The sequence below is a fragment of the Xenopus tropicalis genome, chromosome 3 (assembly GCF_000004195.4).
Source record: "Xenopus tropicalis strain Nigerian chromosome 3, UCB_Xtro_10.0, whole genome shotgun sequence".
Lineage (NCBI taxonomy): Eukaryota > Metazoa > Chordata > Amphibia > Anura > Pipidae > Xenopus > Xenopus tropicalis.
In genome coordinates this window covers 146033624-146047688 of record NC_030679.2, presented here as the reverse complement: position 1 = coordinate 146047688, position 14065 = coordinate 146033624, and the positions used below count along the sequence as shown (strand labels likewise).

General features: G+C 45.6%; 1 protein-coding gene across 1 annotated transcript; it reads right to left on the bottom strand.

Annotated features, from left to right (window-relative positions):
• Nucleotides 1-470: 470 nt before the first annotated feature.
• On the bottom strand, nucleotides 471-11124 carry LOC105946957 (extracellular calcium-sensing receptor). The gene is made up of 6 exons (XM_031898279.1): nucleotides 11120-11124; nucleotides 7814-8102; nucleotides 5706-6536; nucleotides 2347-2574; nucleotides 2126-2249; nucleotides 471-1387 (listed from the first exon to the last, which is right to left on the bottom strand). The coding sequence occupies exons 1-6, from the start codon at nucleotides 11122-11124 to the stop codon at nucleotides 471-473; spliced, it is 2394 nt and encodes a 797-aa protein (XP_031754139.1).
• Between the last annotated feature and the right edge of the window lie 2941 nt (nucleotides 11125-14065).

Here is a 14065-nt window from a genome sequence, read left to right as displayed (position 1 = left end):
GTTTGTTAGAGTCTATGACATTAAATCAATTCTACTAGTGGAGAAGTTAGATAAGGGGTGTTTTGTTTGTTGGTCATCGGGTTGAATGACTTTTTATCAGCAACCTGTCCATCCAGGGTTTCTATGGTTCAGTGCAATTAGATTATGAGTTCGATATCCTTGCTCATTCTAAAATTGACATTGAGGGCAAATCCCTTCTCATATAATTTTTTTTAAATGTATATCCTTGAAGGAGAAGGACAAGTAAAAACTCAGTAAGTTTTATCAGAAGGTCTATGTAAATACAGCTACTGAGACCAAGCTAAAATGGCAGCTGCTATCTTAAACAAACAGAGGGAGCTTCTAGGGCTCTTTACTCAGGTATGGTAAAGCTTTCTGCAGAATAAATATAGCATTCTAGCTACTAATGTGGCGAATCTATTGGCAGTAACATGCCAAAATGTCTTTCCTTCTCCTTTAATGTAATTTTCTTATAATTGTTTTGTGTCTGTGCTTTTGCTCATGATATTTTCTCTAGAGTTCATGTTGGGCCTGAACAAAATAATGAAACATTTAGGAAGGAACATGCAGACCACAAGGGCCCAGCTGGAAGTTAGAACTGCAAAGATTTCCATGGCAACAGTATACATGCCCTGGGCACTGAGAGAGGCTGGGATAAAGTACACCCACACACTGAGGAAGGCCAACATGCTGAATGTTATTAGTTTGGCCTCATTGAAGTTGTCTGGGAGCCTCCTGGCCAGGAAAGCTACAGTGAAACTGACAGAGGCTAAAAATCCAAGATATCCCAGCATGCACCAGAAGGCAAACTGGGAGTTTTCATTGCACTCTACAACAATGATTCCAGGTTTGGCTTCAATATTGTATTGTGGGAAAGGAGGAGAAGCGGACAACCAAATAACACACAAGAGGAATTGTACAAAGGTGCAGATGGTAATGATCATGTAGGGCACACGGGGAGTTGTCCATTTTTTGAGGCTGCTCCCGGGTTTAGTGGCCATGAAGGCAAAAACAACAATAACAGTTTTGGCCAAAATGCAGGATACACAGAGGGTAAAGACAAGGCCAAATGCCGCCTGGCGCAGAAGGCACTTCTCAGGTTGGGGGTAACCAATGAAAGCCAAAGCACAGAGGAAGCAGAAAGACAGAGATACTAAGAGAATACAGCTCACTGAATAGTTATTGGCTCTCACAATTGGGGTGGATTTATAATGAATGAAAAGATAAAAGATGGAAATTGGCACTAGAGAGGAGAATACACTGGTGGCTGCCAGGGTGATCCCAAGTGGCTCTACATAAGAAAGGAACTCAACGGGTTTTGAAATACATCTGTCTCTTGCACCGCTCGGCCACATGTCCCAGGGGCACTTCCAGCAGTCAATGGAATCTGTAAAATATTTAAAAAAACATTACAAATGTCTTAGGTCCTGAGCTACTAAGCATAACACAACTGGTTTGATAGCCAATAACTGGTATGAACTGAGTCAGTTCTTGGTAGTCTGTAGGGATAAAAAAAAATGCTACAATCAATCAAATTCTAAATTGAATTTTCATGTGGCTTTACCCATTGGCTACATCAGCCAAATTCTAAATTGAATTTTCATGTGGCTTTACCCATTGGCTACATCAGCTCATCTCAGACAGATCAGTTTATTCATCAGCCACTGTTTAATATGTCATGATGTTTCATTGACTTGCATCTATAGTCTAGGGATGCACTAAATCCATCATTTTGGGATTTGGCCAAACCCGCTTTCCTTTTTAAAAGATTTGGCCGAATACAGAACCGAATCTGAATTCTAATTTGTAATAAGGCTAAGGAAGAGTTAAAGAGTGCATGCATTGAAAAATGTTCAATTTCCATGTTTATGTGACAAAAAAGTCATGTGATCTTAAGGATTCAGTTCGGCCAGCCAAATCTGAATCCTGCTCAAAAAGGCCGAATCTTGGCTGAATCCCAAATCGAATCCTGGATTCAGTACATCCCTAGAGGAGACCAATACCAAGTGCTATTCCTACAGAAAACCTTAGTTGTAGATGGCAATGTAATTAGATTGTTGTATCATTAGAGTATATTTCATTTGAACACACAAACTCTATCTCTTTGAGTCTTGGGTTCACCTACCGGTCTGATTGGAGATCTCTCCTTGGGAACAGGGAACACACTGAAAGCAGCACACTGGCTCTTCTTTCTCCATTACCTTCTTAAACCCTACTGGGCAACTCTGACTGCAGACTGAGAGCGGAGTCTACAAATCAAAAATGTAATATGGAACCTGTGTTGGACCTTAAACCTTCATCTTTGAATTCACTTATGCCACATAGAGATTGTTTTTGAAGACCTACCTCCTGATTTACTGTTCCCCACCATATCAAGCTTGTATTAAGACTAAATACATTCCCAGTAGAATTCAGAGTGTCGTAGCTTCCCAATTTCACCTGCTTCAAGGTGCCATCTGACCCAGGCTGCCAGTTGACTATGTCATATACAGCCGGTGGGTTTCCATCCTTATCAAAGTAAACTTCCCTTTGGTTGCTCATCTTCACTCGGACTTTCTTAATATAATACAAGACCTACAAATCAGAAGGGAAATGTTTCACCTAAATATCTTTTATATTCTGTGCTCATGAAAAAGAGAAGCAAGAAACATTCTGCTAGAACCAAGGTTGAGGTGACCAGGTTATGAAAAACTGGCGCTATTTCCAGAAGGACATTTACAATTAGAAGTGTCCCTGATTATTGAAATGGATTAGTAACCCATTACCAGTCTTTTATACATTAAATTACCAGTAGTTAATACATTAAAGTTCGACCAAAGAGATGGAGAATAGAATTGCCCATCTGATGACTGATGAGTGAATTATAGTAACATAGTAAGTTAGGTTGAAAAAAGACATACGTCCATCACGTTCAACCATAATGCCTATATATAACCTGCCTAACTTCTAGCTGATCCAGAGGAAGGCAAAAAAACCCATCTGAAGCCTCTCTAATTTGCAGCAGAGGGGAAAAAAATTCCTTCCTGACTCCAAGATGGCAATCGGACCAGTCCCTGGATCAACTTGTACTAAGAGCTATCTCCCCTACCCCTGTATTCCCTCACTTGTACTGAGAGCTATCTCCCCTACCCCTGTATTCCCTCACTTGTACTGAGAGCTATCTCCCCTACCCCTGTATTCCCTCACTTGTACTGAGAGCTATCTCCCCTACCCCTGTATTCCCTCACTTGTACTGAGAGCTATCCCCCCTACCCCTGTATTCCCTCACTTGTACTGAGAGCTATCCCCCTACCCCTGTATTCCCTCACTTGTACTGAGAGCTATCCCCCCTACCCCTGTATTCCCTCACTTGTACTGAGAGCTATCTCCCCTACCCCTGTATTCCCTCACTTGTACTGAGAGCTATCTCCCCTACCCCTGTATTCCCTCACTTGTACTGAGAGCTATCCCCCCTACCCCTGTATTCCCTCACTTGTACTGAGAGCTATCTCCCCTACCCCTGTATTCCCTCACTTGTACTGAGAGCTATCCCCCCTACCCCTGTATTCCCTCACTTGTACTGAGAGCTATCTCCCCTACCCCTGTATTCCCTCACTTGTACTGAGAGCTATCCCCCCTACCCCTGTATTCCCTCACTTGTACTGAGAGCTATCCCCCCTACCCCTGTATTCCCTCACTTGTACTGAGAGCTATCTCCCCTACCCCTGTATTCCCTCACTTGTACTGAGAGCTATCTCCCCTACCCCTGTATTCCCTCACTTGTACTGAGAGCTATCTCCCCTACCCCTGTATTCCCTCACTTGTACTGAGAGCTATCCCCCCTACCCCTGTATTCCCTCACTTGTACTGAGAGCTATCTCCCCTACCCCTGTATTCTCTCACTTGTACTGAGAGCTATCCCCCCTACCCCTGTATTCTCTCACTTGTACTGAGAGCTATCCCCCCTACCCCTGTATTCCCTCACTTGTACTAAGAGCTATCTCCCCTACCCCTGTATTCCCTCACTTGTACTAAGAGCTATCCCCCCTACCCCTGTATTCCCTCACTTGTACTGAGAGCTATCTCCCCTACCCCTGTATTCCCTCACTTGTACTGAGAGCTATCCCCCCTACCCCTGTATTCCCTCACTTGTACTGAGAGCTATCTCCCATAACCCTGTATTCCCTCACTTGTACTGAGAGCTATCTCCCCTACCCCTGTATTCCCTCACTTGTACTAAGAGCTATCTCCCCTACCCCTGTATTCCCTCACTTGTACTGAGAGCTATCTCCCCTACCCCTGTATTCCCTCACTTGTACTGAGAGCTATCTCCCCTACCCCTGTATTCCCTCACTTGTACTGAGAGCTATCCCCCTACCCCTGTATTCCCTCACTTGTACTGAGAGCTATCTCCCCTACCCCTGTATTCCCTCACTTGTACTGAGAGCTATCCCCCCTACCCCTGTATTCCCTCACTTGTACTGAGAGCTATCCCTCCTACCCCTGTATTCCCTCACTTGTACTGAGAGCTATCTCCCCTACCCCTGTATTCCCTCACTTGTACTGAGAGCTATCCCCCCTACCCCTGTATTCCCTCACTTGTACTGAGAGCTATCCCTCCTACCCCTGTATTCCCTCACTTGTACTGAGAGCTATCTCCCCTACCCCTGTATTCCCTCACTTGTACTGAGAGCTATCTCCCCTACCCCTGTATTCCCTCACTTGTACTGAGAGCTATCCCCCATACCCCTGTATTCCCTCACTTGTACTGAGAGCTATCCCCCTACCCCTGTATTCCCTCACTTGTACTGAGAGCTATCCCCCCTACCCCTGTATTCCCTCACTTGTACTGAGAGCTATCCCCCCTACCCCTGTATTCCCTCACTTGTACTGAGAGCTATCTCCCCTACCCCTGTATTCCCTCACTTGTACTGAGAGCTTTCCCCCCTACCCCTGTATTCCCTCACTTGTACTGAGAGCTGTCTCCCCTACCCCTGTATTCCCTCACTTGTACTGAGAGCTATCCCCCCTACCCCTGTATTCCCTCACTTGTACTGAGAGCTATCTCCCCTACCCCTGTATTCCCTCACTTGTACTGAGAGCTATCCCCCCTACCCCTGTATTCCCTCCCTTGTACTGAGAGCTATCCCCCTACCCCTGTATTCCCTCCCTTGTACTGAGAGCTATCCCCCTACCCCTGTATTCCCTCACTTGTACTGAGAGCTATCTCCCCTACCCCTGTATTCCCTCACTTGTACTGAGAGCTATCTCCCCTACCCCTGTATTCCCTCACTTGTACTGAGAGCTATCCCCCCTACCCCTGTATTCCCTCACTTGTACTGAGAGCTATCTCCCCTACCCCTGTATTCCCTCACTTGTACTGAGAGCTATCTCCCATAACCCTGTATTCCCTCACTTGTACTGAGAGCTATCCCCCCTACCCCTGTATTCCCTCCCTTGTACTGAGAGCTATCCCCCTACCCCTGTATTCCCTCACTTGTACTGAGAGCTATCCCCCCTACCCCTGTATTCCCTCACTTGTACTGAGAGCTATCCCCCCTACCCCTGTATTCCCTCACTTGTACTAAGAGCTATCTCCCCTACCCCTGTATTCCCTCACTTGTACTAAGAGCTATCTCCCCTACCCCTGTATTCCCTCACTTGCTAAGAAGCCATCCAACCCCTTCGAGTATGGAAGTGCAACAAAATTTTGTCTACCTACCTACCTCCCAAGGTTGGATGTTTCTTATATCTGAACATTTTCCTCCAGTGAATGGTCCAGTCAAGCCTTGACAATGACTAAGGTCATCCAAAGCTGTTGCTATCATGTGCACCGCAGTATAGATGTTGTAGGAAGCCCTTAAACTGGAGACATCATTGTAGCTGTTGTGAATATGTTCTAGATTCTCCTTCCCTGTGCATATATTATCTTCATTATTCAGAATATCACTAAGGTTTGTATGATCAGAGAATGTGCAGTTAAATGTTTCTTCCCAGAGCATCTTGGACCAATCTGTGCCCGGTGGGTTGATGGGATTAAGGGAGTTGAGATACTCCTGAAATCCTTGGATTTTCGAGCTGTGAAAAGTGAAGCCAATAGCTCCCGAGAGAATGGTGGAGTACTTTACTGTTGTCAAGGGAGTTGAAATGGACCAGGCATCACTGGCAACAAATGTTTTCCCAGTTACCTTTTGCTCCAGCATCTCATCCAGAAGAGGAATCAAAAAGACATCAACAGAAAAAGCTATTATCACATTGGCCGTTGATTTGCTTATTAATTTTACAAATTTTGGCATATCTTGGTTCTTCTGATTTGTTGAGATATATATAGTGTAGGCAATACAAGCTCCTGATTTAACGATCTCCTCTTTGATTACCTGTAATGCCTCGTAACCATAGTCATCATCGGAGGCTATAAGCCCAACCCAGGTCCATTTGAAATGTAACACCAACTGGCCCAGTCCCTTGGACTGAAATACGTCACTGGGAACGGTTCTAAAGAAGGCTGAGAACTGTGTCCTATCACTCAGTAGAGAGCTTGTGGAATAGTAGCTGATCTGTAGAGAGGAGAACTAGGCTCACATTGCAGTAACAATTTCAGATTAGTTAATATCAATATATGTTTAGTTTAGTAAGTAGCAGATAGTAGTCATTAGTGATGAGCAAAATTTTTCATGCAAACTACCCCAAAAATTCAGAAAAAAAAGTGAGGAAAAAAGTTGCAGTGGTCACATCAAAAATAGTTGTTTAGTTAAATTTCGCTAAATTTTTGTGAAATTTTCTGTAGTTTCGAGAAAATTTAGGTGAAGCAAAACGGGTCAGATTCGCTCATCACTAGTCATTGGGCACACCATTAATTTCTAAAGCATTATTAAAAATCCATAAGAACTCACTATATATTTTACAGTGATTTATGGTGGAGGGGAAAGTTCACTGCCACAGTCAACTTTTTGAAAGTCAAATGGATTGTTGGTAAAGGCAGAAAACAATCATTTTCACAAACAATATTTCCATTGCTTTACTCTATGAACCAGGAAAAAAAAGCAAATGGCTCACAGAGCTATGAACTAGGGAACAAGCCCTTCAAAGTTTTATTGGAGAGGTGCAACGTTTCGGGGCAGAATAACCCCTTTATCAAGCTTGAAGGGGTTATTCTGCCCCGAAACGTTGCACCTCCGTAACAAAACTTTGAAGGGCTTGTTCCCTAGTTCATAGCTCTGTGCCATTTGCTTTTTTCCTAGTTGGTTTTTGGAGGGTGCCGATCCCTCCAGCAGTGTGCACCGGGCGTTTATTACTTTGGAGAGCCAGGGTGTTTGGAAAGGGTCTCTGTTGTGTTTACTCTATGAACCCCCATAACTACACCCACCGGTCTTAGGACAATTTTTTAAAATATCAGTTCAATCCCCCAACTTTTTTTTTTTTTTTGCTATAATTTTATTTCAGAATTCCACCATATTTCTACCCACCACAGGATAAAATATGGGCAAATATTTAAGCTACTTTTGAATGTGAAATTTACACCAAGGTTTAAAAAAAATGAAAAATGTGTCTCCTTCCCTTTATTACTATTTCTTATTTTCCAAGTTGGGTTCCATTCTTCCTATACGTATACCGTCTTGGGATTGGAAAGGAAGAAGCAATAAGAAGGAATTACGATGTATATTTGACTCTATAGACTCATCTCCTAAAACTGCTTTGGATTAGCAGTCAACTGGTGCAGACTATTGGCGACTGCTACAAAACTTCCATTTCCCAGCTTAGTTTTTGTATTAATATGAGTTTATGGGCAAGATGAGTAGGGGAGGTTTCTATTGCCATCTATTAGTTAACCTACCTGGGGGAATTTGTACAGTCCAAGAATATGAGCCATTAGAATGGAGAAAGTTGATTTTGAGTGCCCAATGATGGCAGCCAGAGGGCTATCCCTGCAGCGGTAATTAGGTATTTCTTGGGTCAGGCCAGTGAGCATCCAGAGTGTTCCCTGCAGCTCACTTTTAAGGACAGAACAGGAATCATAAACGTAGAAACCCAGGGTAATGTTTGGGAGAAGGTCGGGGCTTCTGTTGATCTCCTCAACCACATACCTTAAGGCTTGGAACTGCTGATAGAATTCTAGTCGAAACCTGAATGGTTAAAAAGAGACACATGTGTCATGTGTATTGTGTTTTCTTTCATGTCGAGACTTTCCACTTCTTTTCACTGTAATGGATAAGTCAGTTGAGAGCTGGAGAGTTGAGAGTAGGACTACAGAGTAGGAGTACATTGCACTGAGAGAATCGGTTAAGAGATGTAGAAGTCCAAATGCTAGGCATGGTGGGTTAGCTGTGCAAGTAGCACAAACACTGGGTGATGGACATACAGTTAGACTATTAGACTTTAAGCAGATCAGCAGGGCCATAACCAGTCTGCACAACCACCCCTCCCCCCCACCACCACCACCACAGAAAAATCTTCAAAGAGGCCCGGCCCACAGGGACTCCTTCCTGGCTCCCCACCCACCGCTTGTGTCACCCCATGTCCCCTTCTCCCTGCCAGATAGAAGAGTGGCTGAGAAGGGTTTTATTTGCGACTATAGGGGAAGCAGGGGAACTTGTGCTCACCACTAAAATTTAAACCATTAAATGGGGGTGCAATGAGGCTGTGACCACAAAATTAATTTATTCAACAACAAGAGGTCCTCTGTACCTATTATCAATATATTTAGGTCCTACACTCATTCACCCCTGGTCTGGCCAGTCGTACACTCACTCACCCCCGGTCTGGCCTGTCCTACACTCACTCACCCCCGGTCTGGCCTGTCCTACACTCACTCACCCCCGGTCTGGCCTGTCCTACACTCACTCACCCCCAGTCTGGCCTGTCCTAAACTCACTCACCCCCGGTCTGGCCTGTCCTACACTCACTCACCCCCAGTCTGGCCTGTCCTAAACTCACTCACCCCCGGTCTGGCCAGTCCTACACTCACCCACCCCCGGTCTGGCCTGTCCTACACTCACTCACCCCCGGTCTGGCCTGTCCTACACTCACCCACCCCCGGTCTGGCCAGTCCTACACTCACTCACCCCAGGTCTGGCCTGTCCTACACTCACTCACCCCGGTCTGGCCTGTCCTACACTCACTCACCCCCGGTCTGGCCTGTCCTACACTCACTCACCCCCGGTCTGGCCTGTCCTACACTCACTCACCCCCGGTCTGGCCTGTCCTACACTCACTCACCCCCAGTCTGGCCTGTCCTACACTCACTCACCCCCGGTCTGGCCTGTCCTACACTCACTCACCCCCGGTCTGGCCTGTCCTACACTCACTCACCCCCGGTCTGGCCTGTCCTACACTCACTCACCCCCGGTCTGGCCAGTCCTACACTCACTCACCCCCGGTCTGGCCTGTCCTACACTCACTCACCCCCGGTCTGGCCTGTCCTACACTCACTCACCCCCAGTCTGGCCTGTCCTACACTCACTGACTCCCGGTCTGGCCTGTCCTACACTCACTCACCCCCGGTCTGGCCTGTCCTACACTCACTCACCCCCGGTCTGGCCTGTCCTACACTCACTCACCTCCGGTCTGGCCTGTCCTACACTCACTCACCTCCGGTCTGGCCTGTCCTACACTCACTCACCCCCGGTCTGGCCAGTCCTACACTCACTCACCCCCGGTCTGGCCTGTCCTACACTCACTCACCCCTGGTCTGGCCAGTCCTACACTCACTCACCCCCGGTCTGGCCTGTCCTACACTCACTCACCCCCGGTCTGGCCAGTCCTACACTCACTCACCCCCGGTCTGGCCTGTCCTACACTCACTCACCCCCGGTCTGGCCTGTCCTACACTCACTCACCCCCGGTCTGGCCTGTCCTACACTCACTCACCCCTAGTCTGGCCTGTCCTACACTCACTCACCCCCAGTCTGGCCTGTCCTACACTCACTCACCCCCGGTCTGGCCTGTCCTACACTCACTCACCCCCGGTCTGGCCTGTCCTACACTCACTCGCCCCCAGTCTGGCCTGTCCTACACTGACTTTTATCTGATTCATTAAGAATTCGACTGCTTCATTATACATTTGACAAAGGGACTGAGTTTTACCTGCAACTTACTTGCTTTCAAGGTTAAAACCCCCAAATGGTTGCCCTTTATTGGCCCATTGGGATCACCTGACTGTAGCTGGGAAGGGAAGGAGCTACAACATGGAGCTGGGCACTGCTCCTGTATAAACTATAACCAAAAAGGGGGGAGTTGTGCTAAACCACTAAATTTTAAACCATTAGCCGGGGGTGCAATAAAGCTGTGACCACAAAAATACAGACACAAACAAGGGGTCCCCTGCACTCACCCACTGCCGATATGCGAGTAGATCAGGGACTGTAGGTTATTAGAGTATTGAGGGAACTGTGTGGGTAATGAACAGATTTGCTATACGATGCAGTAGGTAATTATTTCATTGACTTACATTTTGCAAATATCGGGCAGTGGCTTCTTTAAGAAAGAGACCAATGGGAAAAAACTATCAATGTGAATAGGAATCACGGCCCCTATCAGTAGGTCTCCGGGCACCAGAATTCCCTTTGGGCCCATATTAGGCAGGTTGGAACCGGAGGTGGGGATGTGGTGTATCAGGATGAAATGCCATAATGCTCTGTACAGGTGGGATCGTAGCCTGCAATAAAATCACAATATACTGCAAATGAATATATGTGCAATGCATTGTGGGTTATGTAGTTCCTGCATGCTGTCTGTAAGCTGTGGAGAAGTTGTTACAGTGTTTTAGTCCCTCCTCGCCTGCCAGGATTTCAAATGATACTTTGAGTCACAAAGTAGCCAGCCAGATCAGCGTGGGAACAGGAGGCGGGGCTTAGGGAATGGTTCCAAACCAGATTATGACATTAAACATCATGAAAAGGCTGCATATTGTTTAACTGATGTATATTGCAAAGTATGTTTACTTTTCAAAAAGCTTACGTTGTGTTTGGGTGGAGTTCCCCTTTAATCATTTGGATAAACTAATGGCTCTATTTCACATTGATGTTTTAATGGAGAGACTAAATTAAATGTATAATAAGACACCCAATCCCTCCCCTTGGTCTGTGCCTGTGGACCCATAGTGCTACTGTGCTACTCAACAGAACCCAACCCAGATCCTTACCTCATTCTGCCTGTTTGGGTTCCTCGCTCCTGATCTCTCTGTATGTTCGGTGCCTATTTTATACCAGTAAGTGGCCTCTGAGAGACTCTCTCCCCAGGCGCGGCTTCTTCATATTAACTCTGTATATCACTCAGTGTAATTATCCCCACAAAAGCAGTTGGTACTAGTCTGGAGGCTTATGTAGGTGTGTATCAGATGTATCAGAGTTGAGACTTGTTCTTGCTGTATAGTCTTGAAAGGAAGGTTCCGCACTCGCAGAACTTAATAAAATTAAATTTATTCAAGCCGTGTAACTAACGTTTCGACTGCCTCTCAAAGTGACAATGAGTGGAATTGAACCCACTGATAAACCCGCATTGGCGTGACGTCATAGTGGAAACGTGAAACCACCAATAGTGCCTATTACAAAGCAGCAAACAAAATAAGTGTATATCATTATGGTGCGACTACAACTTTTTTTTGACGTGACCATTAGTGATGGGCAAAATGTTTCGCCAGGCATGGATTCACGGTGAATTTCTGCATTTCGCCATTGGCGGATTGTTTCACGAAATGGATAAAAAAATTTGCTGCGGAAACATTTGCCGTGCGTCCGCGCCCGCTACAAAAGAATAGCCGCTGGCGACAAAATAATAGCCGTGTGACAAAAGAATAGCCGCGGACGACAAAAGAATAGCCGTGTGACAAAAGAATAGCCGCTGGTGACAGAAGAATAGCCGTGTGACAAAAGAATAGCCGCGGGCGACAAAAGAATAGCCGTGTGACAAAAGAATAGCCGCGGGCAACAAAAGAATAGCCGTGTGACAAAAGAATAGCCGCTGGCGACAAAAGAATAGCCGTGTGACAAAAGAATAGCCGCGGGCGACAAAAGAATAGCCGTGTGACAAAAGAATAGCCGCTGGCGACAAAAGAATAGTCGTGTGACAAAAGAATAGCCGCGGGCGACAAAAGAATAGCTGTGTGACAAAAGAATAGCCGCGGGCGACAAAAGAATAGCCGTGTGACAAAAGAATAGCCGCGGGCGACAAAATAATAGCTGCTGGCAACAAAAGAATAGCCGTGTGACAAAAGAATAGCCGCGGGCGACAATTTTTTTGACGTGCAACATTTTCGCCGTTTCGCGAATCTTTTGAAACTGACAGATTCGCTCATCACTAGTGACCATGACTTTTTCCTCGCTCTGCAAATTTTTGGCGTGTCGAATTTTTGCAGCAGTTTCACGAAAAATTCGACAATGGCGAAATGTAGAGCTTCGCATCAAATCCACGCCTGGCGAATTCGCTCATCGCTAATTATAAACGAAAAATGGAACGGGCGTAAGGAATTTCAGAATACGCGCACGTTCTGAATGAATAAACCAGCCATATTAATTGGTGCAGCTCAATAAATATAGATTTTTGTTAGACTGATCAGATTGAAGGGTTATTGTGACATGGTTTTGTCTTACAAAAGTGGGCAATAGACTGTGCATAACCTCTACGAGCTGCAGAGCAGTACAAGCAGCAATACCTAAAGGAAAATAACTTTGCCACAGGTTGGATTGAATTTTCAAAAACAGAGAACGTAAAAACCACACCCACTATTTTTTCCCCTCCTCCTACAGCCCCAGGGGTCAGAAGCAATAAAATCTCTTCCTTCCCAAGATCAGGGATCCCCAACCTTTTTGACTTGCAAGTAGGGATGTGCGAAAAAATTTGCTGCATAACAATAAAATTTACCGCTCGCCACTTCCTTCGACGCGGGAGTCACTTTCTCTGACGCGTGCGTCGACTTTTGGTGTGTGCGTCAAAAGTAGGGATACATCGTATCCTGGATTCGTTTTGGGATTCGGCCCAAATCCAGCCTTTTTTGGTGGATTCGGTTTCGGGCAAATCCACGTTCGGAAAAGGTTAAATTGTCAGGAAAAAAAACCTATGTTAATTAGGATTCGGATTCGCGATTCGGCCGAATCCTTCAGTGTGGGTTTGGGGGTTCAGCCGAACCCATAAAAGTGGGTTCGGTGCATCCCTAGTCAAAATAATGACGCCCACATCACTCGAATTATTTCACCCATCTCTGTTTGTGAGCCACACTCAGATGTAAAAAGTGTTGGGGAGCCACACAAGCATGAAAACAGTTCTTTGGGGGTGCCAAATAAGGGCTGTGATTGGCTGTTTGGTAGCACCATGTGACTGCTGGCCTGCAGGAGGATCTGCTTGGGGTAAAACTGCGTCTCTGGGCTTCCAAAACTTGTCTCCAAGCCAGAAATGTACAAACAGACACCTACTTTGGGGCCACTGGGGGCAACATCTAAGGGGTTGGAGAGCAACATGGTGCCCCAGAGCCACTGGTTGGGGATCACTGCTCTAGATACTGCCACTGATCTACCTGGCACACCATTTGCTTGTCCCATGGAAGACAATTTTTTGTAAAGGCTTTTCCATTGTTTTGCATGGTGACCCACATGGAGACAATGGTGCCGCCATCTTGGATTCACCGCTAAAGAGAGACACTGACTTAGGCTTCACCAGGGAGCCTTGGCTCAATTTAGATATTGCAGTGGGCAGCTCATTCACATCACCCAGCTTCATTGCCCCAACATTTTACAAGTTGAGGGCTTTGACTTTTCATAATACATAAATGAACTCTAGTTGAGATACAGAGTACTGGTTATAGTCACAATCCTTACTGTCTGTGGCCTTATATAGTTAGTGGGTTCAGAAAAACAGATATTAAATCACCACCCTGGGCACAGTTGGGGGTCTGATTTGCCAGTAGAAGATAGGGACTGATAGTTTTATTATTGAAGTTAATAGTATTTATCAGTAATAGTGTGTTCTACATATTCACATATATGAATTAATTATACATTATATATATATACATATAAGTTATACATACAATTATAACAGAATTTTGATAAAAAAAACTAATTTGTAAATGCCATTATATTATATATTATACTAG

Excerpts from the sequence above, each read along its gene's own strand:
- LOC105946957 (XM_031898279.1), bottom strand. Across the intron at positions 6,537-7,813 it reads GACTGTACAAATTCCCCCAG|ATCAGCTACTATTCCACAAG; the intron begins GTAGGTTAACTA and ends TCCTCTCTACAG. Across the intron at positions 2,250-2,346 it reads GGGGAACAGTAAATCAGGAG|ACTCCGCTCTCAGTCTGCAG; the intron begins GTAGGTCTTCAA and ends TTTGATTTGTAG.